A 21253-nucleotide genomic window follows, 5' to 3' on the forward strand; every position below is an offset into this window, starting at 1 on the left:
TCCTTCTCACTTGCTCTTCTTCCTTTCTCTTTCCATCAATGCGATCAATAATTTGATATGAATTCTTGCAACCGACCTTTCAAGTTTTTGGGTCAACAAATGCTGCTCATTGTGCAGAGATGTTGATATCACCATTACGTTCCTGCATGTACTTACACGATGAATGATGTCTGGCCAATTCTTTCTTTAAGCAGTAATTGTTATTGATCGATGGGCATCTTGGCTGGCATCCAATGAAATACACATTTGATTCAATTTCAAATTTCTCACAAGGAGGCAGCCACTGATGCTTAGTAACAAATAGCTTTTCAAAGTAGGACTTCCTAAGGACTATATGGTATACCGCTAAAGTTTGCTAATGAAAGAGCAAATGCCATTAGACATCCTCAGGTTTTGGGACTGTCTTTTTGGTTGGATCTCATCTTTGCTAACTTCTCCATATGTTTCTTTATTTCCTTTATTTTTCTCTTGCTAAGATTTGGCTTGAGCAAAAAAAACCAACACCATCAAGCGTAGAGCATGCTCTTTGGATTATGATGACCGTCTTGTATACTTCGGGTCAGGATTTACAAGCTTTGTAACTTACTAGTATTCTCATTCTCTGCAGATGAGGAAAGCTTTTTTTCTGACTTAGAAGATTATGAGAGTGACTGGGGTTCAGGTAAGGACATATTTCTAACTTCGCATCCAACACATCTAGGGGAAATTTGTTGTTCAGTTGGCTAAAGAAGATTTTGCTAATTCAACATTTTCCAAAGGTGTTTGCTCACAATTTTAAAGTCATTACCAGAACCAGGAAAAACATGGTAAATGGTGGGGAAGCCATAGTTCAGCACACTTAAGAATGTCAGATTAGGGGAAACAGCTGTAACGTATCATGGATTGGGTTGCTTCAAAATTTCAGATTGTAGAAAAATTGAGCCAGTGGTTAGAATCAGACTTTTGCTCGAGGAAGGCAGGTTTAACACGGTGTATTGCGTTCAGAATGCAATGTTTGGTTCAAATAAACCAATGTTGGCTTTACACAACACTCTTTTAATATAATCCACAGTTTACAGTCATTTGCACAATATGAAAATCTATATTTATGGCTCAGAACACATCCTGCCAATTATGCTAGTCAAGAAAGCAAGATCTAAAGTTGACTTGAGAACAGGATAAAAATGTAGGCGCCCACCTTTTGTACAAGGCAGGCCGGAGGAATTGTGTTATCTTAAGAAACTGGGTGTGATGGAATTCTACACTGATGAGTAAGCAAAGCTCAGCTTTTTGAAGATTCCCTGCATTTGTCGTTTAGATGGGTCTTCGGACATGGGGGATTCTGAACATACTTTGAGCACAACGATCAAGACAAACATTCAGATGGACCAGGAAGGTCTTGGTATCATTCTTATTCAGAATGGGCCTTATCTCCAGATTTCTGGCCTGGTAGAGAAAGGCGCCTCTGCCAGAGATGGCAAACTCCAAGCAGGTGAGATGAAACCACAAAACCAATTTGAGACCATGCATTTACAACAATGTAAATGGATTTAAGTTCCCAGGAGTAAAAAAAAACAAAAAACCCCACCATAAACTGCAGTTAAACTCTGTCACTATCCAGGAGAGATTACAGATAGTCCTTGACTTACGACCACAATTGAACCCAATATGCCAAGTGAGACATTTGTTATGTGAGCTTTGCCCCATTTTTACAATCCTTCTTGCCAGTTGTGAAGTGAGTATTGAGTATTGAGTAATTTATTTATATGCCGCCCTTTTCCCTGGGGGGACTCAGGGCGGCTTACAACTCGAAAAGGGAGGAAAACAAACAAGTGAATCGTTGCAGTTGTTAAGTTAGTAATACGGTGCTTAAGTAAATCTGGCTTCCCCATTGACTTTGCTTGTTGGAAGGTCGCAAATGGGGACCACATGGCCTTGGGACACTGCAACCATCATAAATGAGTTGCCAAGCATCAAGTGTGAAAAATGGCCCTGGGTCACTTTTTTCAGTGTTGTTGTAACTTCAAATGGTCCCTAAACAAACGGTTTAAGTTGAGGACTACCTGTATTATTGTGCCTCTTTCACTACCTCCGTAGAGGTTGTCAACCAAACCTTAGATGGATCATATTTGGTTAGAATGGCTTCTGGTCTTCCATCAGCATTGCTCCTGGCTTCTCCTGCCACTTCATCTCCTGAACCTCCTCAATAGGTACATGAAAGGGGAAGAGACCACTTAAGCAGACTCGGACTGTGAGGAGGTTGGGGAGGAAGATGGGCCAGTCCTGGAATCTGGGGAAGGCTCTGATGAGGGCTCTGTGTCGGAGGCAGAGAGGGGGCCAGAGCCGTATGCCAGTATTCAGCTGCCTATGGAGTCAGACATTAGTGGGGCAGACAAACAGCTAGAGCCTCTTCCCAGTGTGCACAGGCACAGAGTTGCCAGATGAAGGGAACAGCTAAAGGAACAAGGGTCGACTAGGGGAATGGCCCCTCCCATAGGGAATAAAAGAGGAACGAAAGGGGAGTGGAGTTTGCAGGAGACAATTAGTTTATTCCTGCATTCTTGACAATATTGTCAAAGGGTATTTTTTTTCTATCAACTCAGTAGAACTGTCCATCATGACCTCAAGCAAAACTCCAACTACCCTTTTGACAATCCAAAGGATACACCAGCCTGATCCAAATGGAGCAAGAGTGGGAGCTGACCATGACCAATATTCCCCCCCACCTTCAGGTTATGTTGCATCTGTTGCCCAATGAAGACCATGTGTAACATGTGGCCTCCTACAAAAGCTGGACTCCTCGATAGGTGCTATAAGTACCATTTGATAAAAATCTGTGCTTGTCCTAGCAATGTTCAATCAATCAAATTGCCCAGAGTCGGGGAGATGGGTGGCATAGAAAACTAAACAACCAACCTCCTTGGTGAAGGACTGCTTGATTTTTGAGCAATTCACATTTTGGGATGTTTTCTCTTTATTAACTTATTTTGCACACCTTCGCAAACACACACAACTATTTTATTGTTGTGCTCAAAAGGTAAAGATAAAGGTTCCCCTCACACATGTCCTAGTTGTTCCCGACTCTGGGGGGCGGTGCTTATCTCAATTTCAAAGTTGAAGAGTCAGTGTTGTCCGAAGACTTCTCCACTGTCATGTGGCCGGCATGGCTAAAAGCCAAAAACGCACAGAACACTGTGACCTTCTCACCAAAGGTGGTTCCTATTTTTCTACTTGCATTTTTTTATATGCTTCCGAAATGCTAGGTTGGCAGAAGCTTGGACAAATAACAGGAGCTCATTCCATTAAGCAGCGCTAGGGATTCAAACTGCCGAACTGCCGACCTTTCTGACTGACAAGCTCAGCGTCTTAGCCCCCCGAGTCCCTTATTATGCTTATGTTACGCTTAATTGAAACGGATTTATTTTGAAGTGTACTTTTCAATTACGTTTCTTAACCACTGATTGGCAGTGAAGAGTAATCCTGGGCCGATTCCGTTTTTGGTTTGTTTGTTTCAGGCGACATCATCCTCAAAATCGGACACGCCAACGTCTTAGGCTGGACCTTGCGAGAACTCAGGCAGCTCCTGCACACCGTTCCCATAGGGACCGTCCTGCAAATCCAGGTTTACAGGGATTTTATTAAAATCCCAAGCCGGTGGCAGGCTGCCCTCATGAGCATTCCTGAATTAAAAGGGCCTGCAATCGAGTAAGAGTTTTGTTATCTGTCCACATTTTTGAGAAACAAACACTAAAACGGTAGTGACTGTTCCTTGCTCAAACTGACCCTTCTCTACATTTCAGCAAAGAGAGTGACGCCAGCGAAGAAAATTGGACGAGCAGCGAAGACTTGGAGAACGAGAGCGAAGAGATGTTTGAAGAGAGCGAGAGCGATAGTGAGGAAAGCTACCAGGAACCAGAGCGCGTGAGAGCTTTGTCGGTGGGCAGTGCTCGTAGTGCCCGTAGCGGCCATAGCATCCATAGCGGCCATAGTATCCGTAGTATCCATAGCGGCCATAGCATCCGTAGTATCCATAGCGGCCATAGCATCCGTAGTATCCATAGCGCCAATAGCATCCGTAGTATCCATAGCGCCCGTAGCATCCGTAGTATCCATAGCGCCCATAGCATCCGTAGTATCCACAGTGTCCATAGTATCCGTAGCATCCAAAACGTCAAAACTCTGCACTCGCTTTCCATCAAGCCTCGAATGAAGCATCAACCCAAGTGGATCTCCAAAGACTGGCACATTTTCGAGAAGAAAACCTATACCTTTACGGTGGGCTCCGACATTGGTTGCGACATTATGATCCACAAGGACTTTGAAACGGAAAGCGAGGCGGATATGTCAACCTTATACTTATCTTCATCCTCGCCGTACTGGACTATGCCCAAACACAAAGCCCCGCCCTCGTCCTCTTCCTCTTCCTCCGTGTCGGATGCGTTTTGGCTCGAAAACGTTTCTTACGAACTCGAGTAGAGAGGCGCCCTGAATGTATCTTTGCCCCTAGGGCTTAGATTTGGGGGGGCGGGAAGGGGTGCCACGTTGGACCGATGGGCTGGATTTTCGCTTGCATCCCTTATCCCTGAACTGAAAACCGGTTTCCATCTGTGTGGAGATGTGAAAACCTGGGTTTTTTTGAAAGTAGACATGCTCTCCTGTGGAGGAAACCACCTTAGAAGGGAGGAAGAAATCTAGTTTTCTTACGGACAATTTCTGGAAGCCAGCCTCTGAAGGATCATGGAAAGAACTGCATTCAGCTGCCCTTCACTTTTAGAGGTAAGAATTTATTTCAAAATGACCGCATTGACCTAAGTAAGTGCTGCCTCTTATGTGCTATGTAGAGAATTCTCTTTGAAATAGCTTAACACCAAAGCCGAAAGATTCAGAAGCTTTGTTCATACACCTTATTGCTAGAACTCACTTTCTTAAGTTTATTTATTTCTTTACAAGCCTTACAACCCAAGTTGCCCAACCAACGGTGTCAACTTCTGCGATTTAGTTTTCGAAGACAAACATGCCGGCCATTCCCTTGTTGTACGAGTTCTGCACTTTATTTGACGTTACGTAAATGGACATGGAAATCGGTTAAGCCAAAGCACAAACTCAAATCCGTTTGCTTTGGGGTTCGCCTTGCAGCCGTACCCTTTGTCTTTGCTTTCTTACAACTCGTCAACAAAAGGAGTATTGGATAGATTTCCCCGAGCGGTCATCGACTTCTTCCCACTGACAAACTTCTTGGCCGCCTGACAAAATAAAAGCAGGAGGTTTGGTTGGTAAACATATTGAACAATTAGCAAAGCCTGCTTCTTTCAAAATACACTCTTTTTAAGTTTAAAGTCTCCCGCCAGCAGACCTGGCAGCAGACTCGGACAGTGAGGAGGTTGGGGAGGAACAGGGGCCAGTCCTGGAATCTGGGGAAGGTTCTGATGAGGGCTCTGTGTCAGAGGCAGAGAGGGGGCCAGAGCCGTATGCCAGTGTTCAGCTGCCTTCGGAGTCAGACATCAGTGGGGCAGACAAACAGCTGGAGCCTCTTCCCAGTGTGCGCATGCGCAGAGTTGCCAGACGAAGGGAACAGCTAAAGGAACAAGGGTCGACTAGGGGAATGGCCCCTCCCATAGGGAATAAAAGAGGAGCGAAAGGGGAGTGGAGTTTGCAGGAGACAATTAGTTTATTCCTGCATTCTTGCCAAATATTGCGGTGTCTGAAAGATCTCGGCCTGGCCACTCTCCAAGCCTGATAAAGGTCAGTAATTGTGAACTATCTTGAAAGACTGTGGGAGAGGAAAGACTTTGCTGGAGAGGAATTAAATTAATTAAAAGGGGTTTATCGGGACGAGGACTCGGCTTTGTGCTGCTGGGGAAGCCTAGGTCAGAACAGGATAGTCCTTGACTTACACTCACAAGCGTGAATAGAATTTCCTTTGCTAAGCAAGGCAGCTGTTAAACGAGTCACATTCAATTTGCAACCTTTTTTTTTTACCGTGGTAGGTAAGCAAACCACAGCAGCCGTTAAGTGAACCATGCAGTCATTAAGTGAATCTGGCTCCCCTCACCAACTCTGTCGGAAGCCAGCTGGGAAGGGTTGCAAATAGTCATCACATGACCCCAGCATATGTTGACCATTAAGTGCAAAGACTGCTCAAATCCCATTTTTTTTTCAGGGCGATTGTAACTTCGTTGTAAGCGAACGGTCGTAAGCCGAGGACTACTTGCAGAGAGTCAGTCTTCCTGACATAAAAGCGAACCGATGCCAGCTCATTTTCTATCCTCTTTTTCTATTAAAACAGGCCTCCAAAGAAAGTTAACACGGATGAAAACTAGACGCTAATGCAGAACGTGCCCGATTCCAAAGAATGGTGGTTTAATTTACGTTTACTTTGGTGTGTGCAAATTAACCACAGGCATCAGCCTAATATAGGCTGCACTACGGGATCTCAGAGCAAACTTTGTCCCTCTGCACTGACGATGCGGTACCCGTGATTCAGGATTCAGTCCCAGCTACGATTGTTCATCCTTTTCTGGAGGAGATCATTAAGACCCCAGAGGTGCCCCCGATTCCTGCCTATGAAAACGCAGAGATAGAAAACCGGCCTAATTTGATTTCTTTATCTTATTATAATGAAGACTGACAGGCGCCAGACTTACATTCACGACATCAACAGTGGTCACAGAGTCGATCTGTTCAACCACGTGGGCCGGAGAAGTGTACGTCCCCAATGCTAACGCCTGGCTACCAATTTCATTCAGCAAACCTTCGGAAGACTCCACGGACATAAAAAAAGCCGCCTTCATTTGCTGCCTGTCAAGAAAAGGGAGGGAAGGGCAGGTAAGGACAGCAGCCTGCTCACCGTTCCTAAAAACGGCATATCTTCAATGTAAAGCCAGGGATGCTTCCAGCCTTGTCAACGTTAAGACCCGTGGACTTCAATTCCCAGAATTCCCCAGCCAGCGTGGCTGGCTGGGGAATTCTGGAAGTTAAAGTCCACGGGTCTTAACGTTGATGAGGCTGGACACCCCTAATACAAAGCCACTGTGTTTTTAAAAAAATATAATATTTTTATTAATTACATTTCTTAGCGCTTAATAAACATCGTGTTGTCTGGGTATTTAATTTGCTAAACAACACTGATTATATTCTTAATCTCCACCCCCTTTTCCCCCCCAACCACTGGTAAAGCTACTGGATTTTAATGAGATAGGATTAGGACAATTCGCACAGAAAAGTGACAAAGACACCTGTTGATTTTTACAAGTCAGGTTAGGGGTGGGCTTCAAAAGGTTCCCAGCAATGGGTCAACCCACGTTGCTGGGTGGGCGTGGGCATGGTGGGCGTGGCCTAGTTGGCCTTCTGCACCACCGGGGGTGGGGTGGGGGGTTGGGTTTTCCCTCTCCAGGTTCCAGAGGTTTTTCTCGAGCTTCTGGGGAAGGGCAAAAAACTGGTGGGTTTATAGTGGGAGGGGCAGACCCAACCATCGGGTGGCAGTGGGTGGCATTTGGGGGTTTGCCGAACCGGGCAGAATCCTAACTAGAGGATCGCCTGAACCTGTGCGAATCCCCCAGCAGCCCACCTCTGGGTTTCTCTTACTAATGGCACAAAGAATTGGTGCCATCCATTAATTAACAAAAGCGTTTATTACCCAGTTGTGCTTTCATAAGCTTTTTAAGGCATTACTCCTACAATGCTGACGTTCTCAAAACTATGGTACAGGGCTAGGTTAACTTGATCATGAGATAAATACTGAAAGAGTAGAAGAAAATGTGTGCTAAGGATAAAGCTGGAATATATTTCCCATTATTGTCACTTTGCTTTTCGACAAACATTTCCTTTGTATTGCAGTTGAATCCAAGGAGGTGGGTTACTCTATAAAGGCTGTCACTGTGGCATTAAGGAGATTCTCTAAGGAAAGCAACATGAGGAAAGTCATCTGAGAAATTTCACTTGTCCAATGGGGAACAAATATAAGTTTCAATGAAATATCTCCAAAAGAAAAATGCCATAATCATGCACTTTGTAAAATCATGTAATAAATATAGATGTACGAATAAATTTGTAAAATCAGAATAAATAGATTTTGGATAACAGTATTTTTGCTCCTTTAAAAAAAAAAAAAAAAGATTCAACTGATTGCAAAAAGAACAAATTAACTGTTTGGCCACTCATCTCATTTACTCTGGACTGACAGAGCAAAAGAATCTCAAACAGACAATGCTCTTGAGACATCAGGAAGTTCTGCATTTAATCAGGTGGGTGAAGTTGTTAAGGTGCCAGCCTAGAAACCAGGAGACTGTGAGTTCTAGTCTTAGCCTGGGTGATTTTGGGCCAATCACACCAGGAGGTGGCCAGTTTGAGTCCCATCTTAGCCACGAAAGCTGCTGGCTGGGCGACTTTGGGCCAGTTCCTCACTCTCTCTCAGCCTAACCCACACCTCACAAGGTGGAAGGAGGAGGATTATATATGTTCACGTTGAATTACTTATGGACTAGTAAAGGGATAAAACTCTAACAAATAAACAAATACATAATAAAGACCACGTGCTCTATCTCTGTTACAACCTTGCTTCTGAATAGCACTTTGTTGTTCATTTTCGATGACAAATTTCACACATACAGAAAGATGTGACTTTTTTTTAATACTCTAGCTTAATAAAGTTTCAGCAGACACAAAGATTATATTACACATAGCCATAGCTGATAGTCAAAAAAAAAAATGTAACGGAAAGAAGGAACCACAATATTTTTGGAAAGTGAACAAATCACTGAATAACCAAACAATCTTGGGGGGACGGGGGGGGGGGGGAGGAGGACACTTACTTGGCTCTTTTCACTTCTTCCTCAGTAACTCCGCCCTCGGAAACTGCCTTCACTTGATTCAATGCAGCTTTGATTACCTTGACACAACCGTTACATGTAAAATATGTTACTTTTGGCTGCAGTAACTAGGAGGTACCCCATCCTCACAGACCTCCATTTTTCCCCTTAACATCCCTCCCATTGGAGTTGCACATTTTTGGCATGCCCATCCTGAGAGTGTACGTGAGAGTGCAAGCAATTCACAGGCCCCAAGGAGATCTAGCATTACGCCAGCCCTGATAACTTACCTCCCTGGTGACTGAAGCTTGAGCGATGGTGTATATGCCAAAAAGTCCAGAATCAGAGTAATTCGCATTGAATGCTGTTACCTGCAACAGAAGGCTGCTTCAGTTAGCATATTCTAGCATATTTTCCCCCAGTATAACCTATTTTGAATACTGCAAACTGCTGGGCATTCAGATGAAGCATTTGCTTACAAACTTAAGATTCTCACTTAATGAAACCTCGGCAAATTAATTTTATGTACTTTTAGTTGAGGAATCTCTTCCTTTTCCGAAGGAGAAAAGCCTGTTTCTTTTAGTTGGTACACTAATCTTTGCGAGGAGTTTAGATGATGCAGCTATTCCTGTAGGAGAGAAGAAGGAATGCTGCTTCTGATTGGCACTCAGGATTGCAAGGTATCTTAAAGGCTTGCCTAAAAAAAACAAAAAACCTTTAAAAAGTGATGATCCATGAATGAAAGTCTATCATTAACCTGACCATACAATTCAAGATTGTATTACAGCCAAGAAATTAAACGACGCTTGCTCCTGGGAAAGAAAGCTGTGGCAAATCTAGACAGCAAACTAGAAAGCAGAGACATCACCCTGCCAGCAAAAGTGTGTATAGTCAAGGCGATGGTTTTCCCCGTTGCAATGTACGACTGTGAACGTTGGAACATAATATGGCCGCGGTTAAGGGCTTGGAGGTGAAGGCCATCCATTTGAAAGGGCAAACAAACCAGGGAAGGCATGCTAGATGGGACATTTTAAAAATCCCTTCCCCCAGTCTTAAAACGAGTGCCTTAAGGTCATAAACCAAGAAATCCATCAGAACTAGAGATGTAGTGGAGAATTTGTCCTCATTAGGCTAGTGAGCATCCTAAAAAGCAGAGACATCAGCTTGCCAACAAAAGTACCTATAGTCAAGGCTCTGGTTTTCCCAGTTGCAATGGATGGCTGTGAAGGTTGGACCATAAGGAAGGCTGAGTGCCAAAGAATGGAGGCCTTTGAACTCTGGTGCTGGAGAAGACTCCTGCAAGTCCTTTGGACTGCAAGGCCATCCAACCGGTCAGTCCTAGAGGAGATCCACCCTGACTGCTCTTTAGAAGGCCAGATCCTGAAGAGGAAACTCAAAGACTTTGGACACCTGATGTCAGCTTCTGCCTTGCTGTTGCTTCAGCTGTCATGAAACGGGGAGGGAGGGTTGGTAATTGGGAGGGGTTATTCGATGTGCTGGAGGAATGTTCTAGTATTTACCAGATGGTTGGATTACGCATGCGTGAGTGCTTCCCGCCTGGACCAACGGCCTCGACATTCCATCTTCGTGATGTCTTTTGAAGTTATCTCACACCTGACACTTGAAGGACTTATGATTGGCCTGAGGCTATGATCCCAAGGGGTGGGGAATGGACTATTCTATATATCAATTGCTTTCGCGCCTAATTAAACAGACTTCGCTTCGCAACTGCTCGCTAACCATTTGTAATTAGTAAAAGTACTTTTGATTTCCAATACATGGAATCTCTTGGTCTTTCTTTCCTAATTATATAATGGAGGGATGCTGACACCTAATGAGAAGGAAGAAGGACTCCCTGGAGAAGAGCCTCATGCTGGGAAAGACTGAGGACAAAAGAAGAAGGGGATGACAGAGAATGAGGTGGCTGAATGGAGTCACCGAAGCAGTCGGCGTGATCTTAAATGGACACCGGGGACACACACACATATATGCACACAAGGTTTTCTATGCCCTTGATATTAAAAAAAAGGATCAGTTTCAGTGCTTACATCAAAGGGTAGGGAAGTTGCCTTTGTGACCTCCTGGACAAGTCTGCTGGTAATCCTGCTTCCTCTCTTAATGAGAGGTGCTGCTCCAAGGATATTTTGAAGGACGCTAAATGCATTCACTTCCGGGCTTCCAACAGCTGCTCCCTCTGCTACTACAACCGAATGGACGAGGTTGTCCCCGTGTTGTTCTCGCATTTCACCTTGAGGGAAGAGGAGACATTCGTCTAGATTTAAGTAGGCCAGAGATGAACACGGATTGCTCGGTGGAGACACTGAATTTCACCCAATTTCACCTCTCTCTCTCTCTGTCTGTCTGTCTCTCTGTCTGTCTCTCTCTATCTCTGTCTCTCTCTCGGTCTCTCACTCGGTCTCACTCTCTGTCTCTCTCTCTCTGTCTCTCACTCGATCTCTCTGTCTCTGTCTGTCTGTCTCTCTCTGTCTCTGTCTGTCTGTCTCTCTCTCTCTCCTAAGCATTCTAGGAAATGTTCCAGGAAACTCCCCTATTGGTTTTGCTTGTCGGAAGGTCGCAAAAGGGGATCACATCACCCCGGGACAGTGCAACTGTCATGAATACGAATCAGTTGCCAAGTGTCTGAATTTTGATCACGTGGCCATGAGGATGCTGTAACCGTCGGAAGTGTGAAAAGCTTTCTGCAGCGCCGTTGTCACTTCAAACGGTCGCTAAATGATCTAATGCAAGTCAGGGATGACCTGGATTTGCCAAATACCGTTTTTTTGGACTATAAGATGCACTGGAGTATAAGATGCACCATGATTTTGAAGAGGTAAATTTAAAGTTTTTGCACTCTGCATGCCTCCCAAACCCTCTGCATGCCTCATTTTTTGCAAAAAGAAAGGGCACGCAGAGGGTTTGGGAGGCTTGTAGAGTGTTCCTGGGGGGCTGGGGGCAAGCAAAAGTGGCCTGTTTTGTGCTCCGTTTTGCCCTCCCCAGCCCCCAGGAGCACTTTGCAAGACTCCCAAACCCTCTGCACGTCTATTTTTGCAAAGGGGTTTTGGTAGGCCAAAAATGCTGTATTCAGTGTATAAGACACACCCAGATCTTCACCCTCTTTGGGGGGGGGGGGGAGGAGGTGCATCTTATACTCTGAAAAATATGGTATTCACAGCAATCTCAGAATGCTAAAAAAAGGCACTTCAAGAGGAAAGCAACTTACCTCCACGATATTTGGCTTTTTCCCCAGCCAGGCCAGCTCCACTGCGAATGTTAAGGAACTGTTCCCCAACCTGCTTTAGATCGGCGTGGCTGACACCTGCAAGACGACACCCGGGTGAGAAGGAGGACCCCTTCAAAACGATGAAGAGTGTTGCCTCTTCAGCATGGCATAAAACAAGAAATGGGAGATTACCTACCGAGTCCCACTAAGGCCATGCGTCCACTCGTGAAGTTGTTCTGGACATATTCGTGCAACTGTGGAAAAACAGAGATAAAAACTTCAAAAGAGCTTATCATCCTCATCCTCATCATCTTTTAACGACTGCATAATTCCTTGCAGGGTGGAGTCTGAGCAACTGAATGGAGGTAGCAGTGTTTGAAGGGCCAGATGCCTTTCCTGTTGCCAATGCGGAGTTTTGTTCGGCAGATATATTCTCGGGTGTGCCCAGAGAGAGAAATATCTGCCTCTAACCTAGGATCGAACTCACAGGCCTCCTGATTGTGAGGCGAGAGCGCCACCTCTAAGCCACCACACCATTCCTATTCAAAAGAACTAAATATGTAACTAAAATGATTGTAAGCCACTTTTTTGCTGTAACTTGGAACGGTTGTTGAGAACTATCTGTACTTTGCTGTCTCATCTAATCCTTCTTAAAGACTACTGAGCTGATAATCATTATTACATTTTATCCTAGCGAATTCTACAGCTAAACCAATCCTTCAAGATTTGAAGCCCTGCCTTGCCCGAGTCGGATGAACAAAGCAGAGTGTCTCCAGGCATCATCACTGTAAAAGTACCATTCAGATTCTTGCCTGTTCTGATGTAATTTTGCCAATCCTGAAATCTGGACAGTACAAAGAATTAGCCAGGGCATTTCGGTAAGCTGCGGCGTGCAAATTCTCCAGGACACCTAGGCAAAACAGAAGGCGACACTTTAATTGTCTGTGAAGCAGGTGAAAGGACTCTTCCCCCACCCCCACCCCCCTTATATTAATCATGTGACTGCTCAGAGTCACCAGTGTGGGATGAGCGGCTATATTAATGTAATCAATAATAAATAAATAAAATCGGTATCTAAGCTGTGTTCTAACAAAACAAAAATCCTGTTGCTACATATACCATTTTCTCTCAACTCAGTGACAGAATTTTCTTTGTAATAAAAAAGCAGAAATGAACACTTCCAAGTGTTTCACCAACTAGCAAAGGCATAAATTACTGACACTGACTGGGAGTTAGTGGTAATTAACCTTAAGGTAAAGGTAAGGTTCCCCTTGCACATATGTTGTTCCTGACTCAAGGGGGCGGTGTTCATCTCTGTTTCAAAGCCGAAGAGCCAGCGCTGTCCGAAGATGTCTCCGTGGCCATGTGGCCGGCATGACTAAACGCCGAAGGCGCACGGAACGCTGTTACCTTCCCACCAAAGGTGGCCCCTATTTTTCTACTTGCATTTTTTACATGCTTTTCAACTGTTAGATTGCCAGAAGCTGGGACAAGTAATGGGAGCTCACTCCATTACGCGGCGCTAGGGATTCGAACTGCCGACCTTTGTGATTGATAAGCTGAGCATCTTAGCCATTGAGCCATCGCGACCCTGTGTGTCCCACTTAACCTTACCTGTAGGTAATTAGTAACAGAGGCCTACCCACACTCAAGTGTCTTGATCATAGGAAGGAATAAGAATTGTTGATTGAAAGCAGCTACACTCACAGAGAGAACAATGATTTTGAACCTAGACTTAGTTGGCCTCTTTCAAAACATAGTTGGAACCCTGTTGTAATAATGAGCAAGTCATGTAGATTAAAAATAAAAAAAGAACGACAAACCGCCTGCAGCCTAAATCTAAAAAAGAACAATTTGTCAGACTCGTGTGTGAATTCTGCAATGTCCTCTATCAGTCTAAAACGCGGCTCCCCAAACAATGGCAACTTTTAAGACTTGTGGAACTTCAACTCCCAGAATTCCCCAGTTGGCATGGCTTAAAAGTTGTAAATTTAAGGCCCAGAAGTCTTAAAAAACTGTCAAGTTTGGATACTTTTGGTCTAAAAGAGCAGATAAGAGGAAAGCAAAACATGGAATTGGAAGAATGAGAGGGAGGGACTCACTTGAGTTCAACATGCAGCAATTAATCTCTGACAAAACAGACTTGTGGCAGAGAAATTTCCCCACCCATTTTAAAGAACTATAGCCAACTAACTTTAAAAAACAACAACACTACTTACAGGCCTGGGGGATGTGAAAGGCAATTTCCTTGTCCATTTTTAAACGGGTAGTGAGTTCCGATACTTCCCACGGCCTGAATTCCGGAGCAGTAGTGACATTTATTAAATATTCCAGCACAGTGTCACTAAATAAAGCAAGCAAAGAAAACTCACAATGTTTGTTTGCTTTTTTAAACAGAAAATCTATTTTCATTTTCATACACTCACATGTATACTGTACATAGCCAGCACCATACAGCATTAAACAATAATTGCATCAATTCCTCTTGTCAACAAGGCCCAGAAAATAGAAACCCAATATAACTCTTCCGCTCTCCATACACCTCTTTCTTCCACCACCCACCAACTTTCTATCTTCCCTCCATCATCCCCCTCTACCCTACTTCCCCTCCCCCTCTACCACTCCTCTCTCCACATCCACTCCCCCCCTTCCTTCTCACCTTTCCCTCCCACCCTCTCTCCCATCCCTCTCTGCCCATCTTTCTTCTTTCCCACTCCTCCGCTCCTTGGTGTATTTCCGCTACATATCAATATACTTAGCCTATCCTATTTTTAAAGAAAAATTAAAAAAGAACAGTATGCATGTGAAGTCACATTACATTGAGATCTAACACATCTTGTCTAACCTAATATATATTGCATTATTTTCAGCTTTACTCTCGGCTTCTTTCCTGCCCATACAAATTTATTGATACCCTTCTGCCATTCTAAAAGATTCGCATCTTTTTTGAGTATAGGTAACATTTGGAAAAGAAATAAAAATTTTGGTAAGATATTCATTTTCACTGCCGCTATTCTTCCCAGCAAAGATAAGTGCAACTTCTCCCATTTTTTCATCTCTATCTGTATACTATGCCAGAGTGGTTCATAATTATACTTAAATAATTTCCCATTTGAGATTGAAATATTAACTCCAAGATACTTGACCTTTTTGACTACCTCACATCCTAACATTCCTCCTAATTCTTCCTTTTGTTTAGTATTCATATTTATGGCTAATATTTTTGTTTTCCCTAAGTTTATTTTAAAACCAGACACTTGACCATATTGGTTAATCGCATTCATTAAAACCATACTGGATTCCTGCGTTTGTTCCAATATTATGACCAAATCATCCGCAAAAGCACGCACTCTGTATTCTTGCTGCCTAATCTTAATTCCTTTTAGACCACCCAAGCCCCGTATTTTATTCAACAATACTTCCAAAGTTATAATAAACAATAGTGGGGACAAAGGACAGCCCTGTCTTGTACCTTTTCCAATTTGAAAAGAGTCTGTTAAACTTCCATTGACTATGATTTGAGCTGTTTGCTGTTGATATATTGCTTTAATTGACTGTAAAAAACTATCCCCTATCTGCATTTTTTGCAATATCTTCAACAGAAATTGCCAATTAACTCGATCAAAAGCTTTCTCAGCATCCAAAAATATGAACGCAGCAGGAATTTGTTTGTTCTTTCCCAAGTATTCTAGTGCATTAATAACTAATCTAACATTACTTTTCTGTTCTGTAAACAGAAAATCTATTAGTACTAAAATGTTCCACAATTTTTTATCAGGGAGAATGCTCACTGAATGAATTGAAAAAGGGAATATGTTACACAGCTAAATGCTTACATGTAATCACGCAAACATTCCACGGAATAAACCATGTTCTCCCGGGTAGCAGTCACACTAGAAAAAGAAAGAACAAAAACACACAACTTGCAGAACAGAAAATATATTGGAAATATCTGAAATCTAGCATTTTGCCACATTGTGGAATGAATGAATGAATGTTCATTCATTCACTAGTATTAAAGTGAGATTATCAAAACCAACAGTCTTAGCTGTTACAAATTGCCCATCTTCCATTACACTTGAGAAAATAGTTGTGCAAAACAAATCACTGAAATTCCCTCTACAAACCCAGAAAATCTTTATGATAGGCTCAATTTTGATTGTTAAATCTGAAAGGCTTCCTGTTTTCCTGTTTGTTTAAAGCCTTTCCTGCTTTCGGTTGCCCTGCCATGAGCTATTCAAATTCCTTAGCAGTTCATTTGATAAAATGCAAAACTCCAATATAGGCCTTTTCATTAAAAAAAAGAAGCACCTTGCGAGCAAATCGCTCGTGAGAATCCATTTCCCCAAACCCTTCCCCAAAAAAAAAAAAAAAAAAAGAGGCGAACCTTTGATAACAAACCTGAGATTAGCAGCAACGCTATCGATGCCCGTGACAATCTTGAAAGAAGAGGCTCCCTTTGTGGTCTGATGAAGGAAGGGGACAAAAGGTTTAAGATTCTGAGCTGTAACTGTCAAGGCAGAAGGGAGCCATCAAGAAATGTAGCTCTGGCGAATGTATGCCAGTAGGTGGTTGTGTCTTTAAATACAAATGATTTCAGACAAAAGCACGTTTAAACAATTGTAGTTAAATGAGAATTGTGGTACACTGATAGTAAAATACAGAAAGATTTTTGATTTAAAATGTACAATTCAATATAAATGAAGTATAAGTAATGATTACGGAAGAAACGCACGAAAGTTATCTGTAACCAATTGACACGCTTTCTACAAGATGTAATGAAGGATGATTCTTTTTTTGTGTTTTTGTTTAATTAAAACAATAAAAAAACTTTTCAAAAGAAAAAAGAAATGTATCTTTTGCCATTGTGGCATTTTATAACCAGACACATTTAATCAATCACATTTCTTCCAGCTATTTAGCTTATAATGGGCAGGACTGAGAAAGATGAGGCAAACAAAGGAGAATTGAGCTAAATGATCTTTTTTTTTGTCTTTTAATGACCCCATAATCCCTTGTAGAGGTAACTGAACGGAGCTGAGTGTTTACTGGCAGATGCCCTTCCTGTCACCAATGCAGAGTTCACAGCAGATAGTTTCACATTGTGCCCAGAGAGAGAAATAGCTACCACTACCTAGGATGAAACCCACTGCACCACTCCAATTGAGCTAAATAACTAATATGTTGGGGAAATTCCTAAGTTTTAGAGCCTGCCCATCCTAACAGCACTAGATTTTATTAGAGAGTCACAGCTTCCGAACCCTGTTCTCCCATTGTGATGACAAAATATGATAAAATGCGAGGGACATAAAGATTAGATAAATTCACTGATTGAAAACTGAACCTATCAACAGCATTAATGCTAAATCTGAAGGAAGGCAAACTTGGGTACCAGTAACATACGATGTTGAAATGTTAAGATTACTTAAATAGCAAAAATGGCCCTACAACATTTGGTTTTAAGCATTTTAAATTAAGCCATCATTGTAGCTTATTCACGTTATGGTGAAATTAACCCTGGCCTAGTGTGTTATGCGAAAGCATTCGTCGTATTGTCAAGACATTATTTCCAAATTACTACACAATCGGGTAATATTAGCCCACTGCACTTCAAAGCTTCTAATGTTGGAGGCCAATGGCTGAGCAGAATTTGATAGCCATCTCAGGCCCACCAATTTGGCTAACTGGACCATTCTATATCAGGGGTGCTCAACCCTCGGCCCGTGGACAAGCACTGGGCCGCATGCCCGAAACCAGACTGTGGGATGGAGGCAGTACATGAAACCATACACCATCGGTCTGCAAAAAACCCCTCCCTCCATGGAACTGGTCCCTGGTGCAGAAAAGGTTGGGGGCTGCTGTTCTCTATCCTTTCTCTTTTGGCCATTTTTTTTTAAACACCGGAAAAAACCCCCACCTGTCTGGACTTTTCTCCGCTTGCCTGACTGATTCTCCAACCTCAAATTCCTGTTTGGTGCATTCGACTTTAATAAACTGAAAGATATTTTCTGAAAATAAATGAAAAAAACGGAGCGTCTCACCAGGCTGGTTGCAAGACGGAGCAGATGCGACGTTCCCAGGTTGCTGGAACTCTCATATCTACTGCCTGCTTTAATGAAGAGGCCGATGCTAGAAACTGGACAATAGTTTTCCAAAGAGGCAATCATCAAGCCGCTTGATAATTTTGTAATCTGCATTTAGGGGAAAAGAGATCTCAGTCCATGCAAGACTCGCGTGGCTGCTCTCACCATTGACCAAAATGTCAACATGCAAAGCATTTTCAAGTTCGGACTGACCTCGAGTTCCTCGGGGGGTAGCTGCACGCGGGGGGCCGCAGAGCCTTTAACTTGGGCCGCAGCCTGGACAGAATAAAACCTCTTCTGTAGAGAGAGTATAAATATGAGATTAATTTTTGTGTGTGTGTGTGTATAAAATAATGCTCCATGATGTCATTCTGGCCACATGACCATGGAAATGTCTTCAGACAACACTGGCTCAATGGCCTGGAAATGGAGATGAGCACCACCCACTAAAGTCAGGAACGACTAGCAAGAGTAAAATCTGCAGGGACTCTTTTACCTTTACATATATGTGTGACGGTATTTTCTGTCTATCTACATCTATCCATCTACCCATCTGTCACCTAGGTCTATCAATCTACCTGTCAATCTACATCTATCCACCCATCTATCATCTACGTCTATCAATCTACCTGTCAATCTACATCTATCCATCTATCTACCCATCACCTACCTTTATCAATCTACCTGTCAATCTACATCTATCTACTCATCTATCCACATCTATCTACCCATCTATCACCTACTTATATCAATCTACCTGTCAATCTTTATCTATCTAACAAGCTAGTTAGCTACCCATCTATCACCTACGTTTATTAACCTACCTGTCAATCTACCTCTATCTATCCACATCTATCCATCTATCTACCCATCTATCACCTACTTCTATCAATCTACCTGTCAATCTTTATCTATCTAACAAGCTAGCTAGCTACCCATCTATCACCTACATTTATTAACCTACCTCTGTCAATCTACCTCTATCTATCCACATCTATCCATCTATCTACCCATCTATCACCTACTTCTATCAATCTACCTGTCAATCTACATCTATCTACCCATCTATCACCTACGTTTATCAATCTACCTCTGTTAATCTACATCTGTCTATCCATCCACCTATACTTACCTGCCTACCTCAATCTACTTCTGTTAATCTGCATCTATCCACCCACCCACCAATCAAAATTACCAGGACATCCAATGTGTATGCTGTACGTGTACACACACACAACACACACACACAAAGTTTTGCTTAATTTCTCCTGGCATTCAAAAAACGCAGGGAGTCTTAAAACACCCATTTATCCTGCAAGACATTATTTCCTTTCATAGAGAGTTCCAGCAGGGCACAGTCAATGCGGCAACGCGGACAACATAAAGACCAACACGGGCGTGAAGTGCCAGTCCGCTCGCAACGCACTTCCCCCTCCGCTTGCACGTCCTTCCGAACGACGCCCACCCAGCCCTCGACCTCCCTGCCCTGCTAGCTTTCTACCTGCAGGGATCCCCCATCTCCCCCCACCCCGTGAGCGGAGCCCGACGACCCCTCGACCTCCCTGCAGCTCCAGCCAGGACAGCCTAACCAGGCCTCGGCCTCAAGCGCCCCAAACGAGCTTCGCTTCTCCCTCAACCGCTTCCCGAGAAGCAGCAGCAGCAGCAGCAGCAGCCCCGCCGCCCCCTTCGCTGCAAGGACCCGCTCAAGGTCGCTCCCACCCCCGGAAAAGCAGGGGAATCCCAGGTTCGGTTCGGGATCCCCGCGGCCTGCCCGGTGTGGCCGCTTTTCCCCACGGCCTTTTCAACAGACTCACGGGGAGGCACCGCGCCAGCACCAGAAGGGGCTTCATCGTCGCCGAGGCCGCCGAGCGCCGACCCTGCCCGGGAAGGAAACCAAGATGGCAGCTTGGCGGAAGCGACGGCGGAAACAAGTCGCCTTTCCCAGCCTGCCCCGCGCGGGTCTTCCTTCTTCCCCCTCCTTTCGTTTCCGGCGCAAAACCATAGAGCTTGGGGACGTTCGAAGGTTACGTGGGGTTTTCTAACGTGGAGTGGGTTTGGGCTAGAGCGTCCCGGTTCGAATGGAGGGAAGCATCGAGTCCAGGCAAGAACGCCCGGTTGTTAGGTGGCAGGCGGCGGACTTCTCCATGTGCGGGGAGGTGGGAAGGACTCATGCCCCGCCCCCTTTAAAGCCCCGCCCCCTTCCCCAGGGAGTAAGTAAATTTGACTGTTCTCGGTTTTAAAGCGGTGATGATGAGACCCGTTTTAAGAAAGGGGATTTCATGAAGCCCCTCGCCCCAAATCCTTTGTGAAATAAATAAAATACCCCCCCCCCCCAAAAAAAACAAACCGAAATGTAACCAGATGACTTTCAGGCAACAGAAACCAATTGGCCTGAATGGAACACAAAAAATCTCAGCATTTGGGAAATAAGAATATTTAATCCGGATTCAAACATTGGGTGGGATGGGGGGGGGGGGTGTTGGCAGCTGAAGGAGGAAGAAAGTCTGCAACGGAATAAAGAAGGAAAAAGTGTGTTTCTGTTTGGAGGCTCCAGGCAGCATGACTTATGGTGACAGATGCTCTAGGACTGCTTGTCCCATCCTCCCCAGACGCCCCAGCCCACATCTCCCATCATCCCCAAATGTCCCAGTCTCATCTCCCATCATCCCCAGATGCCCCAGTCTGCATCTCCCATCATCCCCAAATGTCCCAGCCTCATCTCCCATCATCCCCAATCTGCACCTCCCATCATCCCTAGACGCTCCAGCCTCATCTCCCATCATCCCCAGATGCCCCAGCCTCATCTCCCATCACCCCAGATGCCCCAGTCCGCACCTCCCATCATCCCCAGATGCCCCAGCCTCATCTCCCATGATCCCCAGATGCCCCAGCCTCATCTCCCATCATCCCCAGATGCCCAAACCTCATCTCCCATCCTCCCCAGACGCCCCAGCCCACATCTCCCATCATCCCCAAATGTCCCAGTCTCATCTCCCATCATCCCCAGATGCCCCAGTCTGCATCTCCCATCATCCCCAAATGTCCCAGCCTCATCTCCCATCATCCCCAATCTGCACCTCCCATCATCCCTAGACGCTCCAGCCTCATCTCCCATCATCCCCAGATGCCCCAGCCTCATCTCCCATCACCCCAGATGCCCC

At 44.3% G+C, this 21253-nt stretch overlaps 2 protein-coding genes and 1 long non-coding RNA gene across 3 annotated transcripts; 2 read left to right on the forward strand and 1 right to left on the reverse strand.

The window, feature by feature from the left end:
- Positions 1-1309: 1309 nt before the first annotated feature.
- PDZD9 (PDZ domain containing 9) lies at positions 1310-5148 on the forward strand. The gene is given in 3 exon segments (XM_032231006.1): positions 1310-1471; positions 3495-3690; positions 3780-5148. Coding segments are annotated over 3 exon segments (1032 nt in total). The 5' UTR covers positions 1310-1311; the 3' UTR covers positions 4456-5148.
- On the reverse strand, positions 4897-20034 carry LOC116517709 (cytochrome b-c1 complex subunit 2, mitochondrial). The gene is made up of 14 exons (XM_032230841.1): positions 19907-20034; positions 18306-18389; positions 18051-18200; positions 16411-16475; positions 15846-15902; positions 14229-14353; positions 12822-12919; positions 12206-12263; positions 12010-12105; positions 10835-11034; positions 9077-9157; positions 8790-8866; positions 6624-6777; positions 4897-5222 (listed from the first exon to the last, which is right to left on the reverse strand). Exons 1-14 carry the CDS (start codon positions 19940-19942, stop codon positions 5139-5141), a joined length of 1365 nt encoding a protein of 454 aa, XP_032086732.1. The 5' UTR covers positions 19943-20034; the 3' UTR covers positions 4897-5138.
- LOC116517710 lies at positions 6722-8647 on the forward strand. Its single transcript, XR_004256484.1, has 2 exons — positions 6722-6804; positions 7816-8647. It is a non-coding gene; the product is annotated as an uncharacterized LOC116517710 (long non-coding RNA).
- Positions 20035-21253: the final 1219 nt, after the last annotated feature.

Source organism: Thamnophis elegans, chromosome 14 (assembly GCF_009769535.1).
Source record: "Thamnophis elegans isolate rThaEle1 chromosome 14, rThaEle1.pri, whole genome shotgun sequence".
Classification (NCBI taxonomy): Eukaryota; Metazoa; Chordata; class Lepidosauria; order Squamata; family Colubridae; genus Thamnophis; species Thamnophis elegans.

Bases quoted from the DNA above. Each gene is read 5' to 3' on its own strand.
- LOC116517709 (XM_032230841.1), bottom strand. From the start codon at position 19,942: ATGAAGCCCCTTCTGGTGCTGGCGCGGTGCCTCCCC. The intron at 15,903-16,410 runs GTTTGTTATCAA...TTCTTTTTCTAG, and splicing joins AGCGTTGCTGCTAATCTCAG to TGTGACTGCTACCCGGGAGA. The intron at 9,158-10,834 runs GTAAGCACTGAA...CTTCTGTTGCAG, and splicing joins CAACTTCCCTACCCTTTGAT to GTAACAGCATTCAATGCGAA.